Source organism: Notothenia rossii (genome assembly GCF_949606895.1).
Source record: "Notothenia rossii genome assembly, chromosome: 3".
NCBI classification, from domain to species: Eukaryota; Metazoa; Chordata; class Actinopteri; order Perciformes; family Nototheniidae; genus Notothenia; species Notothenia rossii.
The window spans coordinates 2,288,517-2,302,789 of record NC_136901.1 but is presented as its reverse complement, the minus strand read 5'-3'; the positions used below and the strand labels follow the sequence as shown (position 1 = coordinate 2,302,789).

At 43.8% G+C, this 14,273-nt stretch overlaps 2 protein-coding genes across 3 annotated transcripts in view; both read left to right on the top strand.

The window, feature by feature from the left end:
• Window positions 1-4,503, top strand: part of nhej1 (nonhomologous end-joining factor 1) — an 11,950-nt gene extending 7,447 nt beyond the window's left edge. The window contains exons 7-9 of one of the 2 annotated variants that reach the window (XM_079673089.1): window positions 2,933-3,104; window positions 3,756-3,844; window positions 4,186-4,503. In XM_079673089.1, the coding sequence (XP_079529215.1) occupies window positions 2,933-3,104; window positions 3,756-3,844; window positions 4,186-4,257 (333 nt within the window). In that variant the 3' untranslated portion in view covers window positions 4,258-4,503. The remainder of the gene's footprint in view (window positions 1-2,932; window positions 3,105-3,755; window positions 3,845-4,185) is intronic. The other variant, XM_079673091.1, reaches the window with a different exon arrangement.
• A 1,039-nt stretch (window positions 4,504-5,542) lies between these two features.
• LOC307031922 (indian hedgehog B protein-like) lies at window positions 5,543-14,223 on the top strand. Its single transcript, XM_079669515.1, has 3 exons — window positions 5,543-6,075; window positions 9,822-10,083; window positions 12,247-14,223. The coding sequence occupies exons 1-3, from the start codon at window positions 5,776-5,778 to the stop codon at window positions 12,912-12,914; spliced, it is 1,230 nt and encodes a 409-aa protein (XP_079525641.1). The 5' UTR covers window positions 5,543-5,775; the 3' UTR covers window positions 12,915-14,223.
• Window positions 14,224-14,273: the final 50 nt, after the last annotated feature.

The window sequence follows — 14,273 nt, the reverse complement described above, 5'->3', positions numbered from 1 at the left end:
AACTAGTCGTTTACGGAACAAAACGTCATTGCTGTGTTTCTCGTGTTCAACGCTGAACATGTGTGTGTTCCTTCCGTCAGTGGGATTATATCAGAGACGTCACTCTGGATATTTTTACAGGCTAAACAAATAATGGCAACAACCATGAGCTTCAGGCCTTGTTTCTAAAGAGTCTCCAGCAGATCCTCCTCCTCTGTCCGTTGCACACAGTTTCCACCAGCTTGCCCTCGTCTGTAATTATCCCTCTGTGGCCAACGCAGCTGCCGGTTCGAGTCCCGGCCAGGACCAGCGGCGTGCGGCAGCCCGCAGAAACCTCACATGACGGTGAGCAACATGAGAGCAGGAACACAGAACAGCAGCACGGGGGACCCGCCGGGCAACGCTTCAAAACCAGAGACACGTTATTTATCACCGGGGGAAATGGATAGGTGCTCCAGTTTAGTAGTAAATCAAATACATTTTAAACTTGACAAAAAAATTGAATTTAATTCAATTTGTTAAGTAAAAAATACCCTAGAATAAAAAGATTAGAATTTAAATACAATTTGAAATGAGTAAAATCAATATAGCCATTTATTGGTCACCTGCTTAGAGATGTCCCGCCTCTTAGCCTATCACACACAATGTGTTGGAGGGCTAGCCAATAGGAGAGCAAGTGTTCCGTAGTGATGTCACTGTGTTCCGGCCATTCATCATTAACATGCAGGAAAACCTATAGAATTTAGATTTTTGTGCTCCAGCTTAGTATAACATTAAAAATAATACAATAAAAATTACAAAATAAATAGAATTAAACAAAAGTAAATAGCAAAAAATAAACTACAATAAAAAAAGAAAAGAAACATTAAAATCAATAAAAAACATTTATTGGTCAACTGCTTATACAGTAGATGTCCCGCCCCCTTAGCCTATCACACACAATGTGTTGGAGCGAGTGTTACATAGTGATGTCACTGTGTTCCAGCCATTCATGAAACACATGAGAGGGAAAGGGAAAACCCCCAAAAAGCACAAGGGGGCCTCTTTAAGTGAGATAATGCATTTATAACCCTATAATAATAATTATAATAAATGCAGATATCCTGCTGTGGTGGAATATCTGGATTCATAATGGGGACGTTTATTAGAGCAACTGAAGCTGTGTGACCTCGACGTTCAGTTTGGAGGACGGGAAGCCGAGGGAGAGGGAGGGGGAGAGAGAGAGGGAGAGGGAGAGGGAGGGGGAGAGAGAGAGAGACTCCTCGGCACCAAGACCCCCGTCTGAAAAACAGAAGGTGTTTACCTGCTAAGAATAGAGGAACACCGATTTCCTCTCATCACCTTCCCCACACATGATGCTCCTCTGAGGGGAGTTCCTCCTCCTCCTCCTCCTCCTCCTCCTCCTCCTCCTCTTCCTCCTCTTCCTCCTCCTCGTTAGACTTTGCTCAGTTTCAACAACAGGGAGGAACTTTCCAGAGAGAACCTTGGAGGTTATTGACCTTCTGTAATCACTTTTCTATTCGATAGTCAACATTTGATTTCCCTAAATGACATTAATTTCTGTGTTTCTAACGTGTCTCGTATTTTCGATTTGATTTACCCCGCGCTCAGCTTCCTGTTCCTCTTTCCTTCAGGCTCTTATCATCTCATAGTTTACAACATGGTATCTTATACATTTTACTTTGGTGTCCTAGTTTCCCGCCGTCTGTGTGAGAGTTCGTTGCCGCCAGATGATGCAAAAAGTTGTTGTTTTGGTGAAAAAGGGTCTGTTTTCCTCCAACTTTCGAGACAAAGAAGAGAAACTCGCAGCAATAATGCAGAAAACACATGTTGTTTCAGAGCAACTCCTGTTTTAAAAAGTGCCTTCTATCTTATCACTCCCATTTGTGATCATGCGTTTGTTTCTTCCCGTGGCAGATTCCATAGAAAGGAAGGGTCTTTAAGCGCTGAAAGAAGAGCCGGATCCAACCAATTAAAGTCCACCTTTCAGATCAAATAATGCAAAGTGAGTTGGCAGCGGGGGGGGAGGGGGCGAGGAGGGGGCTGAGAACAGGAGAGACTAAGGTGGGCTTTCTGCAGCACATTGCTTTCTCTGTGCCCAAAGCAGAACTAAGCCTCACCAGAGCATTTACATTTATTTTTACGATATTTAAACAAACAAATAACAAAAATAAATCAATGCAAAACCTCGAAACCTGACCAAAGTGTGTTTAGGAGCCCCTCTCTCCTGACAGCGAGCGCGAGACCACCAATTTCTGCCGGTCAATATTTGAGGAGCTAATTTGGAGAGTTTGTCCTCTCTGCGTCGGGGGAGAAAGCCGGGTCCAGTGAACAGCGCGTGTTTTTCTACGTGCGTTTGCATAATGTCGCAGGAGTTTACACGCACCCTTATCTGTCAGGCTTGTGGTTCAGAGTGTGTGTGTGTGTGTGTGTGTGTGTGTGTGTGTGTGTGTGTGTGTGTGTGTGTGTGTGTGTGTGTGTGTGTGTGTGTGTGTGTGTGTGTGTGTGTGTGTGTGTGTGTGTGTGTGTGTGTGTGTGTGTGTGTGTGTGTGTGTGTGTGTGTGTGTGTGTGTGTGTGTGTTCCTGCTCCACCTGTGGTCAGCTGTGCCAATAACGCAGCTTTGATTAGAGGCTTATCGCGGGCCGTCACACCTCCAGCATGTGACTCCCACTGCAGGGCCGTAAAACAAACGCACCCAAAGCCCCGGGCCGCGTCAAAAGGACACTTTCATGCAGCCGATTATTCCTTTTGAATCTTTATGGATGTATTGGCGTCAAAGCTGCAGACGCAGATAGAGAGACATCTGAAGATGGGAATGATACGGAGTGAGAACAGGCAGACAGAAAAACACAGGACCTTGTTGGGACTGATCCTATTTGTAATGAATCCAAACACACACATCTTTTAGTTAGAAGGTAACGGTCGCTCGTCTTGCTGTTCCTTCCCCCTCAGGCTCTCCCTCTGCTGGTCTCAGGTCAGTCTGATTCTCTGCAGTTTGACGCCGGCCTCCAGCAGCTTTACGCCGCCGTCGTGAGTCACCGAAACTCCCGGAAACGCAAACTGTCCGAGGAGCCGTCTGTGGAGGAGACGCCGGCCGACGAACCGGACATCACCTCCTCTTTAGGTCTGGAACTAACCTACAAAGAAACATCCACTTCTTAGTCTCCATCTTAACGATATTATCACGCCCTGTTTAGCATTTCATATCCAGATCAAATAAGAGGTATAGTAAGAGTTAGCCTGTAAAATGTCAGAACAGTAAAAATATCCAGAGTGGCGTCTCTGATATAATCCCAGTGACGGAAGGAAAGCAGCAAACCCTTACACTACTGACCTTTTTTTCCTTAAGGACATTTCAAACTATATATTCTGAGATCAAACCAAGTAGAAACACACAAGAGGAAAGGTCTTGTCTCTATTGACTATAAAAACATCCTGCTGACGAACCGGACATCACCTCCTCTTTAGGTCGGGAACTAACCTACAAAGTTCAAAGAAACATCCACTTGTTAGTCTCCATCTTATCAGGCCCTGTTTAGCATTTAATATCCAGATCAAGTAGGATTCAAAGAGGTACATGGTGGGGTTTTTGTCCACACCTGAGACGACTATTTCCACATAGCTGAGCATTCTATTGAATTTCTAGATCGTTGCTCCTCTACAGGAATCTAAAGTAGATATCATTAAAACACATATTGCAGCACAAGCAGACACGAATACAAGAAGAAATGAACAAGATGGTGAATTGTTCCTGAGTGTCTTTGTGTCTCTGCAGGAGGATCTAAGGTGGACAGTGGAGCGGCCGAGGAAGTGCAACTGGAAGCAGCTGGAGCCAAAATGGCCGACAGAGCCACAGAAAAAAAGGTGAGATTCACAAATTCCTCTGTTTATCAATGAACTCCTTGATTACATGATTCCCTGACTCCAGAGACACACTTAACGGCTTCTACCTCCAACAGTGTGACAGGAGAGGTCCAGAAAATAATCAGACTTGGTTTTATTACAAAATAGGTTTCCATAGGAGGAGTTTGCTTCGATGCAAAAGACGTGCAAAGACACGGTAAACGTGAACGAATATCAAGTATTTCCACTACCAATAAAGTAGAAAAGTAGGAGGATTATTGAGAGAGGAGAATGCAGGAAAACGACTTAAAACTAATCCAAAAAATAAAAGAAAAAAGGCCACTTTTTTGTGTCCTCCACAGTCTCTACCGTCCGCCCCTGCAGAGCGACCGTCTGCCAAACCAAAGAAGAAGAAAGTGGGACTTTTCAGATGAGCAGTAGACACACACACAACAATTACGATGCTTTTTAATAAGGAAAAAGTGTTTTTATCTATTTGATGACAAAAAGGAAAAATCTTAAAAGATGTTTCTTATTTTTAGGCTTTTTATGTATTTTTTTTTTTTGTAATAAATCCTTTTTATTGATAGATTTTGGGTTTTAAAGAAGTCAACCTGTTGAATATGTATGTAAATAGTAGAATGATTGCAGTTTGTTATTAAATATGAATACAGAAAATGGTTGAAGCTTCAGAAGACTTTTTTTTTAACGGGATTTCTTTTAAGTTTGATCAAGAGGAATCCTGTGTTTGTGAGAGTGACTCTGAGGTGATTCAGACGGAGAATAATGAGCAGAGCGCGGTCGATGCAGCTTTTGTGAGCGTGGTGAGATGTTGACTCAAGGTGTTGCAGCATCTGGGGAATGCTCTTGAAGTTTCAGATAGAAAGGCTCTGTTTGCCCGCAGGACTTCAAGAGTTTCTGACAAACACTGCCGAAAAATGCCGTCACGTTAACTGGGAAATGCAGAAGATATAAATAATTGTTTTCCCTATAGTTTCCTGGAAAGATGCTGCGATAAAACCTCCAATTCTTGGCTCCGAAAGATGCATTATTTAGAGAAAGGAAATGTTGATTACTTCTGTTTCTAAGATATACAATTAGTGCCTAAAGCAGAAGCACAGCTGCAATTAATCAATTCGATGATCAATTGTAAACTATCTATTGTACCTCTGGGGATTCTGGGAAATGTAGTTGATGTGAAAAGTCCTTTAGATTGAAGGGCACGTTCAGGTGAAGTGAACTCAACAGTAAATAATCAGTGAAGTATTTAGGAGAGCATGATGTCTGCACCTTGGCCAATACAAGTGTAAAATAACGTGTAATATCTGAATACTGTACATGTTTGGCTGCAGGATGTGAGCATGGTCCTCATTGTTGACTGCACTTATTGTACTACAAGTGGCAGGTGAATGAAATATAATGAGGAAACTGTTCCTTATTCCCCCAGCTCTGACTCTTATGTCATTCTCTGAGGAGTCTGAACTCTCGCCGAGGAGGGGTGAGAACGTTTTAACGAGAAGACGATGGTCCAAAGTCTCGTGTCTCGGTGACAGTAAACAGCCTGTGGAGAGAGAGGGGGGGGGAGGGGGGGAGGAGGGCGCGAGGGCGCGGTCTCCTTCTTGTCTCGCGGCACCTCATCTGTCCTGTAGTCGGTCTCCGCGCGCGCTTCGGGACACCCTCTGACCGCGTGCCCATTACGCACCGCGCGCCTCCGTGTCTGTCTGCAGCTTCTTCTCACAGCCTCTGGAGCTTTGAAGCCGCGTGCCAATATAAACTCACCTCGCCCTATTTATGCCCCTGCCTCCGCGTGCACTCGGGACAGCACCGGTCCAGGTCTCCAGCGGCGCACTGGGCACTTTTACGCGCCGGGAATGGACACTTTGTGGGGCGCGGGAGTGAGTCCTGCTCTGGTGCCTCCGCTTATATTATAAAGGGGATTTAAAGGGGGGGCGATGCTGCTCCCCAGGCTCGTGACTTGCCTCGCGGGGTGCGCCTTCCTCCTCGCGCCGGGGAGCGAGGGCTGCGGACCGGGCAGAGGTCACGGTAAGAGACGGTCTCCACGGAAACTTGCCCCTCTTTCCTACAAGCAGTTTAGCCCCAACGTGGCGGAGAAGACGCTAGGAGCCAGCGGGAGGTACGAGGGGAAAATCACCCGTAACTCCGAGCGCTTCAAGGAGCTCACCCCCAATTACAACCCGGACATCATCTTCAAGGATGAGGAGAACACAGGTGCAGACCGCATGATGACACAGGTAACCCTCCCGGACACTGTATAGGTCCATTTCCCATGAAATCGGCTCTTCAAGGAGGTGTTTCTGCGCACTGCACTTTGGCCAGTCTCTAAACGCGTGGACACTTTTATCTTTTTCCGCATGTCATGTTGACTCAAGGCTCGCCAATAATGTGAGGAGAATCTGTCTTAACATACAAAAGGGTGTTTAACTTACCTTTGGCCTTTTTTAAATCTATATTTGCTTTTGTTTTAGTGCTTTTTAAAACCAACACATCCATTTAACAACACGGTTTAAATCACAGCAGCCTCAGTGGAAGATTATTCCAACTATATGTGGAAATAAGTATGGTGGATGTCATGGTTGGGAAACTGATTTGCACAATTCTCTGGTCGATGGCTGAAACCCTGCTGCTGTTTGCTGGGCTGTGAAGGAGACCACTTTGGATCTGAGGGACTTTCATAGCTCCACTGTGGGCAGGTCGTGCGTAAAAGAGGGTAACCCCGTCTAAAAATGTATGGAAAAGCGGTCTCTCTTAATTAAAACACTATGCCCTCTGTTTTGCATCATGTCTTTGGGTGAAAAAACTGCCAAAAGTCGTATTTGGTTTGGTCAAGCTGCACTGATGCTTACCGTTTTTAGCCCGAGTTTGGACTGTCAGAATCTTTTACGACTCCGTCATTGATGTGGCCCCTGGTGGAATTTATTTGACTCCCAATTTCCCCGGGAATAAAGTATTTATATCTGGCTCTGGTGACCGCGGGCTTCCTCTCCGCGCGGCAGCCTTATGTCCACAGACCCACGTGGGGAGGGAGAGCGTGCACTGCTGCCCCGAGCTGTCACCTCAGTGCGTGCACTGCAAGAAATATCAGCCTAAAAAAGTCACTTCAGATGAGTTTAAAGTGAGGAAGTACAAGATAACGTTTTAAAATCCGGGGGGGGGGGATTAGTTTGCTTCTTTTTCTTTGGTGCAAAAACGCCAGATTTAAATGTTTAAATCACCCCCCAAAACTGACCCAAATTGATTTATTTGAATCAAAGATGCTGGTACTTTCCCTGGAAAAAGTCTCCTAAAATGTCAACCACAGGAGAGACGAAATCACATCAGCCAACCTGAACTCTGTTAAATCATATATCACATGCTTTTCTTACTCTTAGTTAAGCAGGGATTTTAAAGACCTAGATGTGAAGCGTCTCCAAACACTTCTCCTAGCGCCGCAGACCTGCACACAATTTATGGCTCCAAGCCGCAGAGACAGCCTCCTGTTTGTCTTTTACTATTCCGTGTTACTTTTTTGTTTGTTTTCGCAGCGCACATGTGCAGAAATAGCCCACTTCACTTGTGTTGAAGCCTTAATTATACGGCTTTTTTTTTTGCCTCTTTATTTTTTATTCGCTTTTTCCTGGGCGCTGCATACAGACGCGACTGTTCAGGGGCGAGGGCACGCTGCAAGAAGTGTCAGTACTTTTTATCAGGTTCATGGGCGAGACATGCAAGAAGTGGAGCTTTAATTCACGTATTTACAGTGATCAAAAGTACTTTTACTCATGTGCTGCACTTAAAGTATACTTCTACTTGACTCGAGTATTTTCATATTCTGCTATCTGTACATTTCCTAGTTTGGAGAGCTTAAATTACTTTACAAATTATTTGTTTGCATTCAAAATGAAAAACACAAGTCAATGAGTCGATTGACAGAAGAGACATTGGTAACTGTATAATAATTGTTGTATATATCTGTCGTGCGAAATGTGAGGATTCACTTACATTGAACTAATGTATTATTTAGAAGGTTTTATTTCATAACTGAGTTGCTTGAGATTTCTTTATCAATCAAGAAATAACCTACAGAAAGACACATTGTTAAATGTTGCATTAAAGAGATGAACAAAAATTGGAACATTTATTTAACTGAAGCCCAGAGTATTTGTTCCACCTTAATTTGCTTTATTTTCTTTTATTCCTGCTTGCTCCAAAGAGTGCAGCCTTTAAGCAACCCGTGGTGTTTGATTTAAAACCATCCAATGCAACCTCCTTAATGCATCGGAATATAAAGAAGGGTCTTTCTTTCTGCAGATTGTGTCCCCTCTCTCATGCAAACACGACTTGGAGGCGCCACATGAGACTAAATGACATTTCTTGCAGCGTGAAGGTGTGCATATGTTTGTGCAGCCAGCGGTTTAGTGCGCTGCACCCCCCGTCCATCTGGATACCTTGAAAGGAAAACCAACAACGTGTATCGTCTGATTTATGAAGTCCAGCTCGTTGCTGTGACCGCAGAGAAAACATAGGACGTTAAAATCCACAGTGGACACCGTGAAAAGGCATCTATTCTTATCACAGCCGCCGTGGAAAAGGACATTTATGGGGTTTAATCCCACTCTGAAATAGGCTCGGATTCATGAAGCCAGACGCCTTCAGGGACTGCGGCGAAACACAAGACTCCTATAGTCATGCAAACTTGATTTAATACCACTTTAATGTTGATGTATTTCATTTAAACTGTCAGTCAAGGGAAAAACACCTCTATTGATAAAACCTGTAGAACTTCCCTCAGGATTTCAGCTTAATTGGTTCATTTATGGACTTAAGAAGAGCTCTCTCAGGAATAATTAATGCCATTTTGAAACGAGGTCAGCTGAGCCGTAAAGTTACATTTCACACATTTAGAAATGTTTTGCTTCCTCTTTAAAACAATTAGCACCACAGCTCTTTTTTTGTCCTGAATTTCAGATCTTAATATCTATTTATTTTAGACAAAATGTTGGGCTATAAAGGAACTACAGCATGGTCACATGACTTCACGTCACCACCGGTAAGCTAAAGGTGGCTAATGTTGGGCTATAAAGGAACTACAGCACGGTCACATGACTTCATGTCACCACCGCTAAGCATTTTATAGGTTTTGATCTCTTCAGCTTGTGTTAACCACAGACCTTATTTCAACCAAAAAGCACAACATTATTGACATTTTATAGTTTTCGAGGGAAACAGCAGCCTCTTTAGGCCAATCTGACCAAATGTCCCCTCTAATGTGTCTCTAAAGTGTCTCCTGAGACATTCGGCTGGATAAACCCCCGGACAATGCCTCTGGGGGGGGGTCACGCTAACTGCCTGCAGGATTTATTGGGGGAGCAGAGGGGAGTTAAATGAGTCCCTCAATCGGCCCTCTCACCTCCTGTTTGCTCACCCTGACCAGACTCCAGGTTTAGAGGGACCCCCCCCCCCCCCCCCCCCATCTATAACCTCACCGCAGAGAGCAAACATCAGCAGGGACAGCAGAGGTGCATTGTGGGGCGGCTGCAGCCACAGACAAGAGGGGAGAGGGGTGACGTTTCATATTTGTATTTAAGAGAACATCAACACGGTGTCCATACAGAGGGTTCAGAAATCTCATCAATAACACATTGTTTCAAAGTCATTTTATTTTTTCATTTGCAGTTTTTAATTGCATTTTTGTAACCGAATTGGCCTTGTGTTTCAATTCAAGGACATTTAAGTGTTGAATGAGCCATTTAACGTGCAGTTCAGCTTCTGGCTAACGGAAAATGTACAGTTTTAGCTTAACTTTCCCTGCTTTAATGGTATATGTATGTATGTATTATACACGTTATTACTCACAAATAGTGAAGTATTTCAGGTTATCGGCCGTAAGTGTTTTCTTTCCCCTTTTCTTAGCTTGCATAACTAAAACGAAGTTGGTTTTTAATGTGTTTTCTTTTGGCTCCAACAAGTCTCATTAATAATTGTGTGTGTTTTCCCGCAGCGCTGCAAAGACAAGCTGAACTCTCTGGCCATCTCGGTGATGAACCTGTGGCATGGGGTCCGTCTGAGGGTCACGGAGGGCTGGGACGAGGACGGCCATCACTCGGAGGAATCCCTTCACTACGAGGGGAGATCCGTGGACATCACCACCTCCGACCGGGACAGAAACAAGTACGCCATGTTGGCCCGCCTGGCCGTGGAGGCCGGCTTCGACTGGGTCTACTACGAGTCCAAAGCCCACATCCACTGCAGCGTCAAGTCAGGTGAGGGGGGCGAGGCATCCAAACACTGGAGGAGGGTTTGATCTATCATAGGATAAGATAAGAAGTATTTTATTCACGTTCAGAGACAAGTTTACTGGGCCTTACTGAACATGCAATATGTGCAAACTTATTTAAACTACGAGTCCAAATCCCACATCCACTGCAGCGTCAAGTCAGGGGAGGGGGGTCTTTGTATGAAAGTCTCTTAGTGATGCTTTAACTGGGCTTTTCTTTTTTGATTATAGACTTCGGGGAAATGGATTCAAACGATTGTTTAAGTCCTTTAGAAGCAATTCTCTAACATGTATTTCCCTGTAAAGGTCATAGCCTTCAGACTTGACTTTAATGTCTCAGGACTCTTAAACTACCTATGAAATGTTGTAGGCACAGGTTCTTTGCCGGTGCATATTGCATCCTGCATTACTAATCAAACAAATTGCCATCTCAACATGTTTCCTGCAGCCTGACAATAGTATGATCAGAGGACTTGTGTTGCACAGGGACTCTCAAACCCAAATGCAGAACAGAGCAATCGATTTAAAAACTGCCACGCTGCGTTTTTCCTTTTTCCTAACCTTTCCTGTTTCCCTCTTCCATCCTGAACTTTCCTCTTGCTCGCACCCTAACTATATCCAGCTCTTATATTTCATTCTTTCTCTCTGTCTCACCTGCCACTCACCCACGTTCCACATCACATCTAAACATTTGCTTCTGGGAGCTTTTTATGGCTTTTTTTGCAGCACTTTATTTGCACTTGAGGACAATGAAACTTAAAATGACTCAAGTGATTGATTTTAAGAATGGGAATCGGTTCATTAGCGAACAAAAGACATGTCAGAACTAAACGCACAGCCTGCAGATGAGCTATAGTGAGTGTGGCTGTGAAAGAATGAGATTTGTTTTAACCCACGGCATCATTTCGGCAGGTGCATGAAATAATAAAGATACCCAGGATGCATTTCACTGCAATCACAGTTTAAAACTCTGGTAAATGTGTCGCTTAAGATCCAAATCTACATTTTTTGTACTTAGGTTCTTTTTATTTGCATTTACAGCTGAGGCTCATGGGTAGTGTAGTGTTTTAAAGCCAACAATTAACATGTAAAGCTCTATTTTGTTGATGGACATAGTAGTTATTTCGTCACATTTTTGATTTGATATAAAAAAGAAGAGTGTACGATGCTGAAAGTGTCTCCTTTCCTTCTTCTTGTATGAAAAGTAACACGTGTGTGCCATGAGAAGAGCTGAAAGTCACACAGTCGTCACAGTTTAAACACCCGCCTCACACATTTTACACCGAGTGGTAACTGAGATCTCCTTTCTGTCTCTCTCCTGTTTCCTACTTCTTCTTCTTCTCTCCTCCCAGATCGGGTAGCGAGGTCCCAGTCCTTGACTTGATCAGAAGGGCAACCAATCAAGTTGGTATTCGTTCATGTTTTTGACTCTCCTGGTTCTCCTCAATGTTTCATTTAAAATGCTTCAAGTGAGGGGAAACAACCACTAGAGAGCAGCTCTGTTAACCTCTGACCTTTGCAGCGTTACGACAAGATCAGACATATTTCCATTACTTCAATATATATATATAGTCTATTTAAGTCATTTCAGATATATGCAGACATGTGAACGTTGAAGAGACGTTTTCAAACTGTGTTTTTAGATGATTAACCCTCGGCTGCTTCCTCCTCACTTATCTTATCACCTGGGCTTAACTTTTCATACCTTCCCCAAATATTTATCCCCAAAGTGCCAACACACACACACACACACACACACACACACACACACACACACACACACACACACACACACACACACACACACACACACACACACACACACACACACACACACACACACACACACACACACACACACACACACACACACACACACAGTGACACATTCTTTTGTGTTCAGGAAAGAAAGGAAAGTCAATATTTATCCAAAGGGAGTCGATACAGATTTATGATGTCCTCAGGAGGAGCTCCTTCCTGTCAGGACTCATTCAGGTCACTAAATGAGATGCTAAGTTAAAACTGCATGCTACTTAATAATAATACTAATAGATTACATTTGTATAGCGCCTGTCAAGGGACCCCAAGGCTGCTTACTTGATGATGAGCATTTGTGACTTCCTTTCTAACCTCGTGAGGTTTCTTTCAGATCACTCCGTGGCGGCTAAATCTGGCGGGTGTTTCCCCGGCCAGGCCTCGGTGATGTTATCGAGCGGCGAGCAGAAGTCTCTGAGCGACCTTCGACCCGGGGAGCGCGTCCTAACGGTGGGAAACGACACCGGGGAGTTAATCTACAGCGAAGTCCTGCTCTTCCTGGACCACGACCTCGTGACCCGGACGCTTTTCTACACGCTACACACTGAGTCCGGCGCCCACATTTCTCTCACCGCCGCGCACCTCGTTTTCGTGTCGGAGGGGAACTGCACCGAGGGGATGTTGCCACGTAGCCTCAGATCGGTGTATGCTAGTGACGCTCAAATAGGACAGTGTGTGGTGGTGCAAACGGGTGGAGAAGGGCGTCTTTCTCGGGTCAAACGGGTCACTTTGAGGACCAGCAGGGGTGCGTTTGCTCCGCTCACCCAGCAGGGGACGCTGGTGGTGAACGGCGTGTTGGTTTCCTGCTACGCGGTGGTGGAGCAGCACGCCCTCGCTCACTGGGCTTTCTCTCCTCTGAGGATCCTCCACAGCTGGACTGGATTCACTGGTTCCCATCAGAGCCATGAGGGGGTCCACTGGTACTCTCTGCTCTTACACTGGCTGGGCAGGAAGGTGTTGGACCCGGGGAGCTTTCATCCACTGGGCCTGGATCAGGGCTGAAGGGCAAAGAAAGATCACATGGAGGACGCTTTTATCAACCAAAAGTACAATGAGGCAGAGCCCAATGAAGAGGCGCTCAGCATGAACATGATGCCTTGTCCTTTGATAAACACAGGCACAGTTCAGGCCTCGTGATGAACATTTGAAATTAAGCTTTTCTTTCCAGCACTCATTTGACAGAGCAGGACTAATCGTGCCCAGAATCATCGACATGCCGAACCCAGACGCAATGCCCACGAGGGTTTCTGATATTCTGTCCCACCAAGTCATAATGTACGTCATACACTGTGTCGCAAAGACTTCACGTTCTTCCAAAACAGTGCAAAAAGGGTTCCTCCTGATGCATGCTGGGACGAGGAAGCTGAGACCTGATGAACTCAGAGATCATAAATATAGGAGCACTTGGATTCAGAATGTGCTCAAAAAAAGACTTACTGCGTCCTTTAAAACTATGAAATAACAATCCCTTAACAAAGCCCTTAAAGTTTTAAAGTGTGGTTGTGTGAAGTACCTTTCCACAGTCAGTGTATTTCCTTATAGTTATATATAGAAGAAGATAAGAGTACTGACAGAAAGCTATTAAAAAGTAGGACCTCATTCAATCACACTTCAAACTGCTCCTTGAATCGACCCTTAAACACCGAACACACTTTAGTTATCATCGGGTTAGTAATGTTGGTATTAAGATCTCTACGTGCAGAGAAGTAACAGGATTCATATTCAGTATTCGGGTATTTAATGGGATATATTGGATCAATTGTAACATTTAAAGGGTGTTTTAATGGGTTTTGCTGCAACTTAAATAAAACATAACAGCACTTTTATGGTACACTGTAAATGAAGGGGTGTTTGTATATTGTTTTGGTCAACGTTTCCCCCTGAAAACCCCTTAATCTGTGCAGAAGACCTTTTACAAATCCCTTAATATAATAGAATCCAATCATTAATCAATTATTTACCTTTTAATGTAGTAAACATTATAAATACCTGAACACTGTGTAAGAAATCCTATGAGTTTCACGAATGGGTGCAATAATAACAACACCTTAAATGTGTTGTTTATTTGATCTGTCAAATGTGTTAAATGTGTGAATTTAAAGTGGAATATTAAGGTAAAGAATAAAGGGAATTAGTTTCATAGTCCAAGTCTGTGTTATACCATTACTGTTTAATACAGAGATGTTAGAAAGCGTTATAGTGTATTTAAGTGTTATTTGTTTACAAAAATCCAATATTGTTTATGAAGTTATTTTGGTTGACGAGATATTAAAAGAAGATTTATTTTTTAAATTAAATTATATGGAAATGGGCTGTGTGTTGTTTCATTTATAACTCAGTATCTGATGATGGTATGGGTAT

Bases quoted from the DNA above. Each gene is read 5' to 3' on its own strand.
- LOC307031922 (XM_079669515.1), top strand. From the start codon at position 5,776: ATGCTGCTCCCCAGGCTCGTGACTTGCCTCGCGGGGTGCGCCTTCCTC. The intron at 6,076-9,821 runs GTAACCCTCCCG...GTTTTCCCGCAG, and splicing joins CAGACCGCATGATGACACAG to CGCTGCAAAGACAAGCTGAA. The intron at 10,084-12,246 runs GTGAGGGGGGCG...GGTTTCTTTCAG, and splicing joins CCACTGCAGCGTCAAGTCAG to ATCACTCCGTGGCGGCTAAA.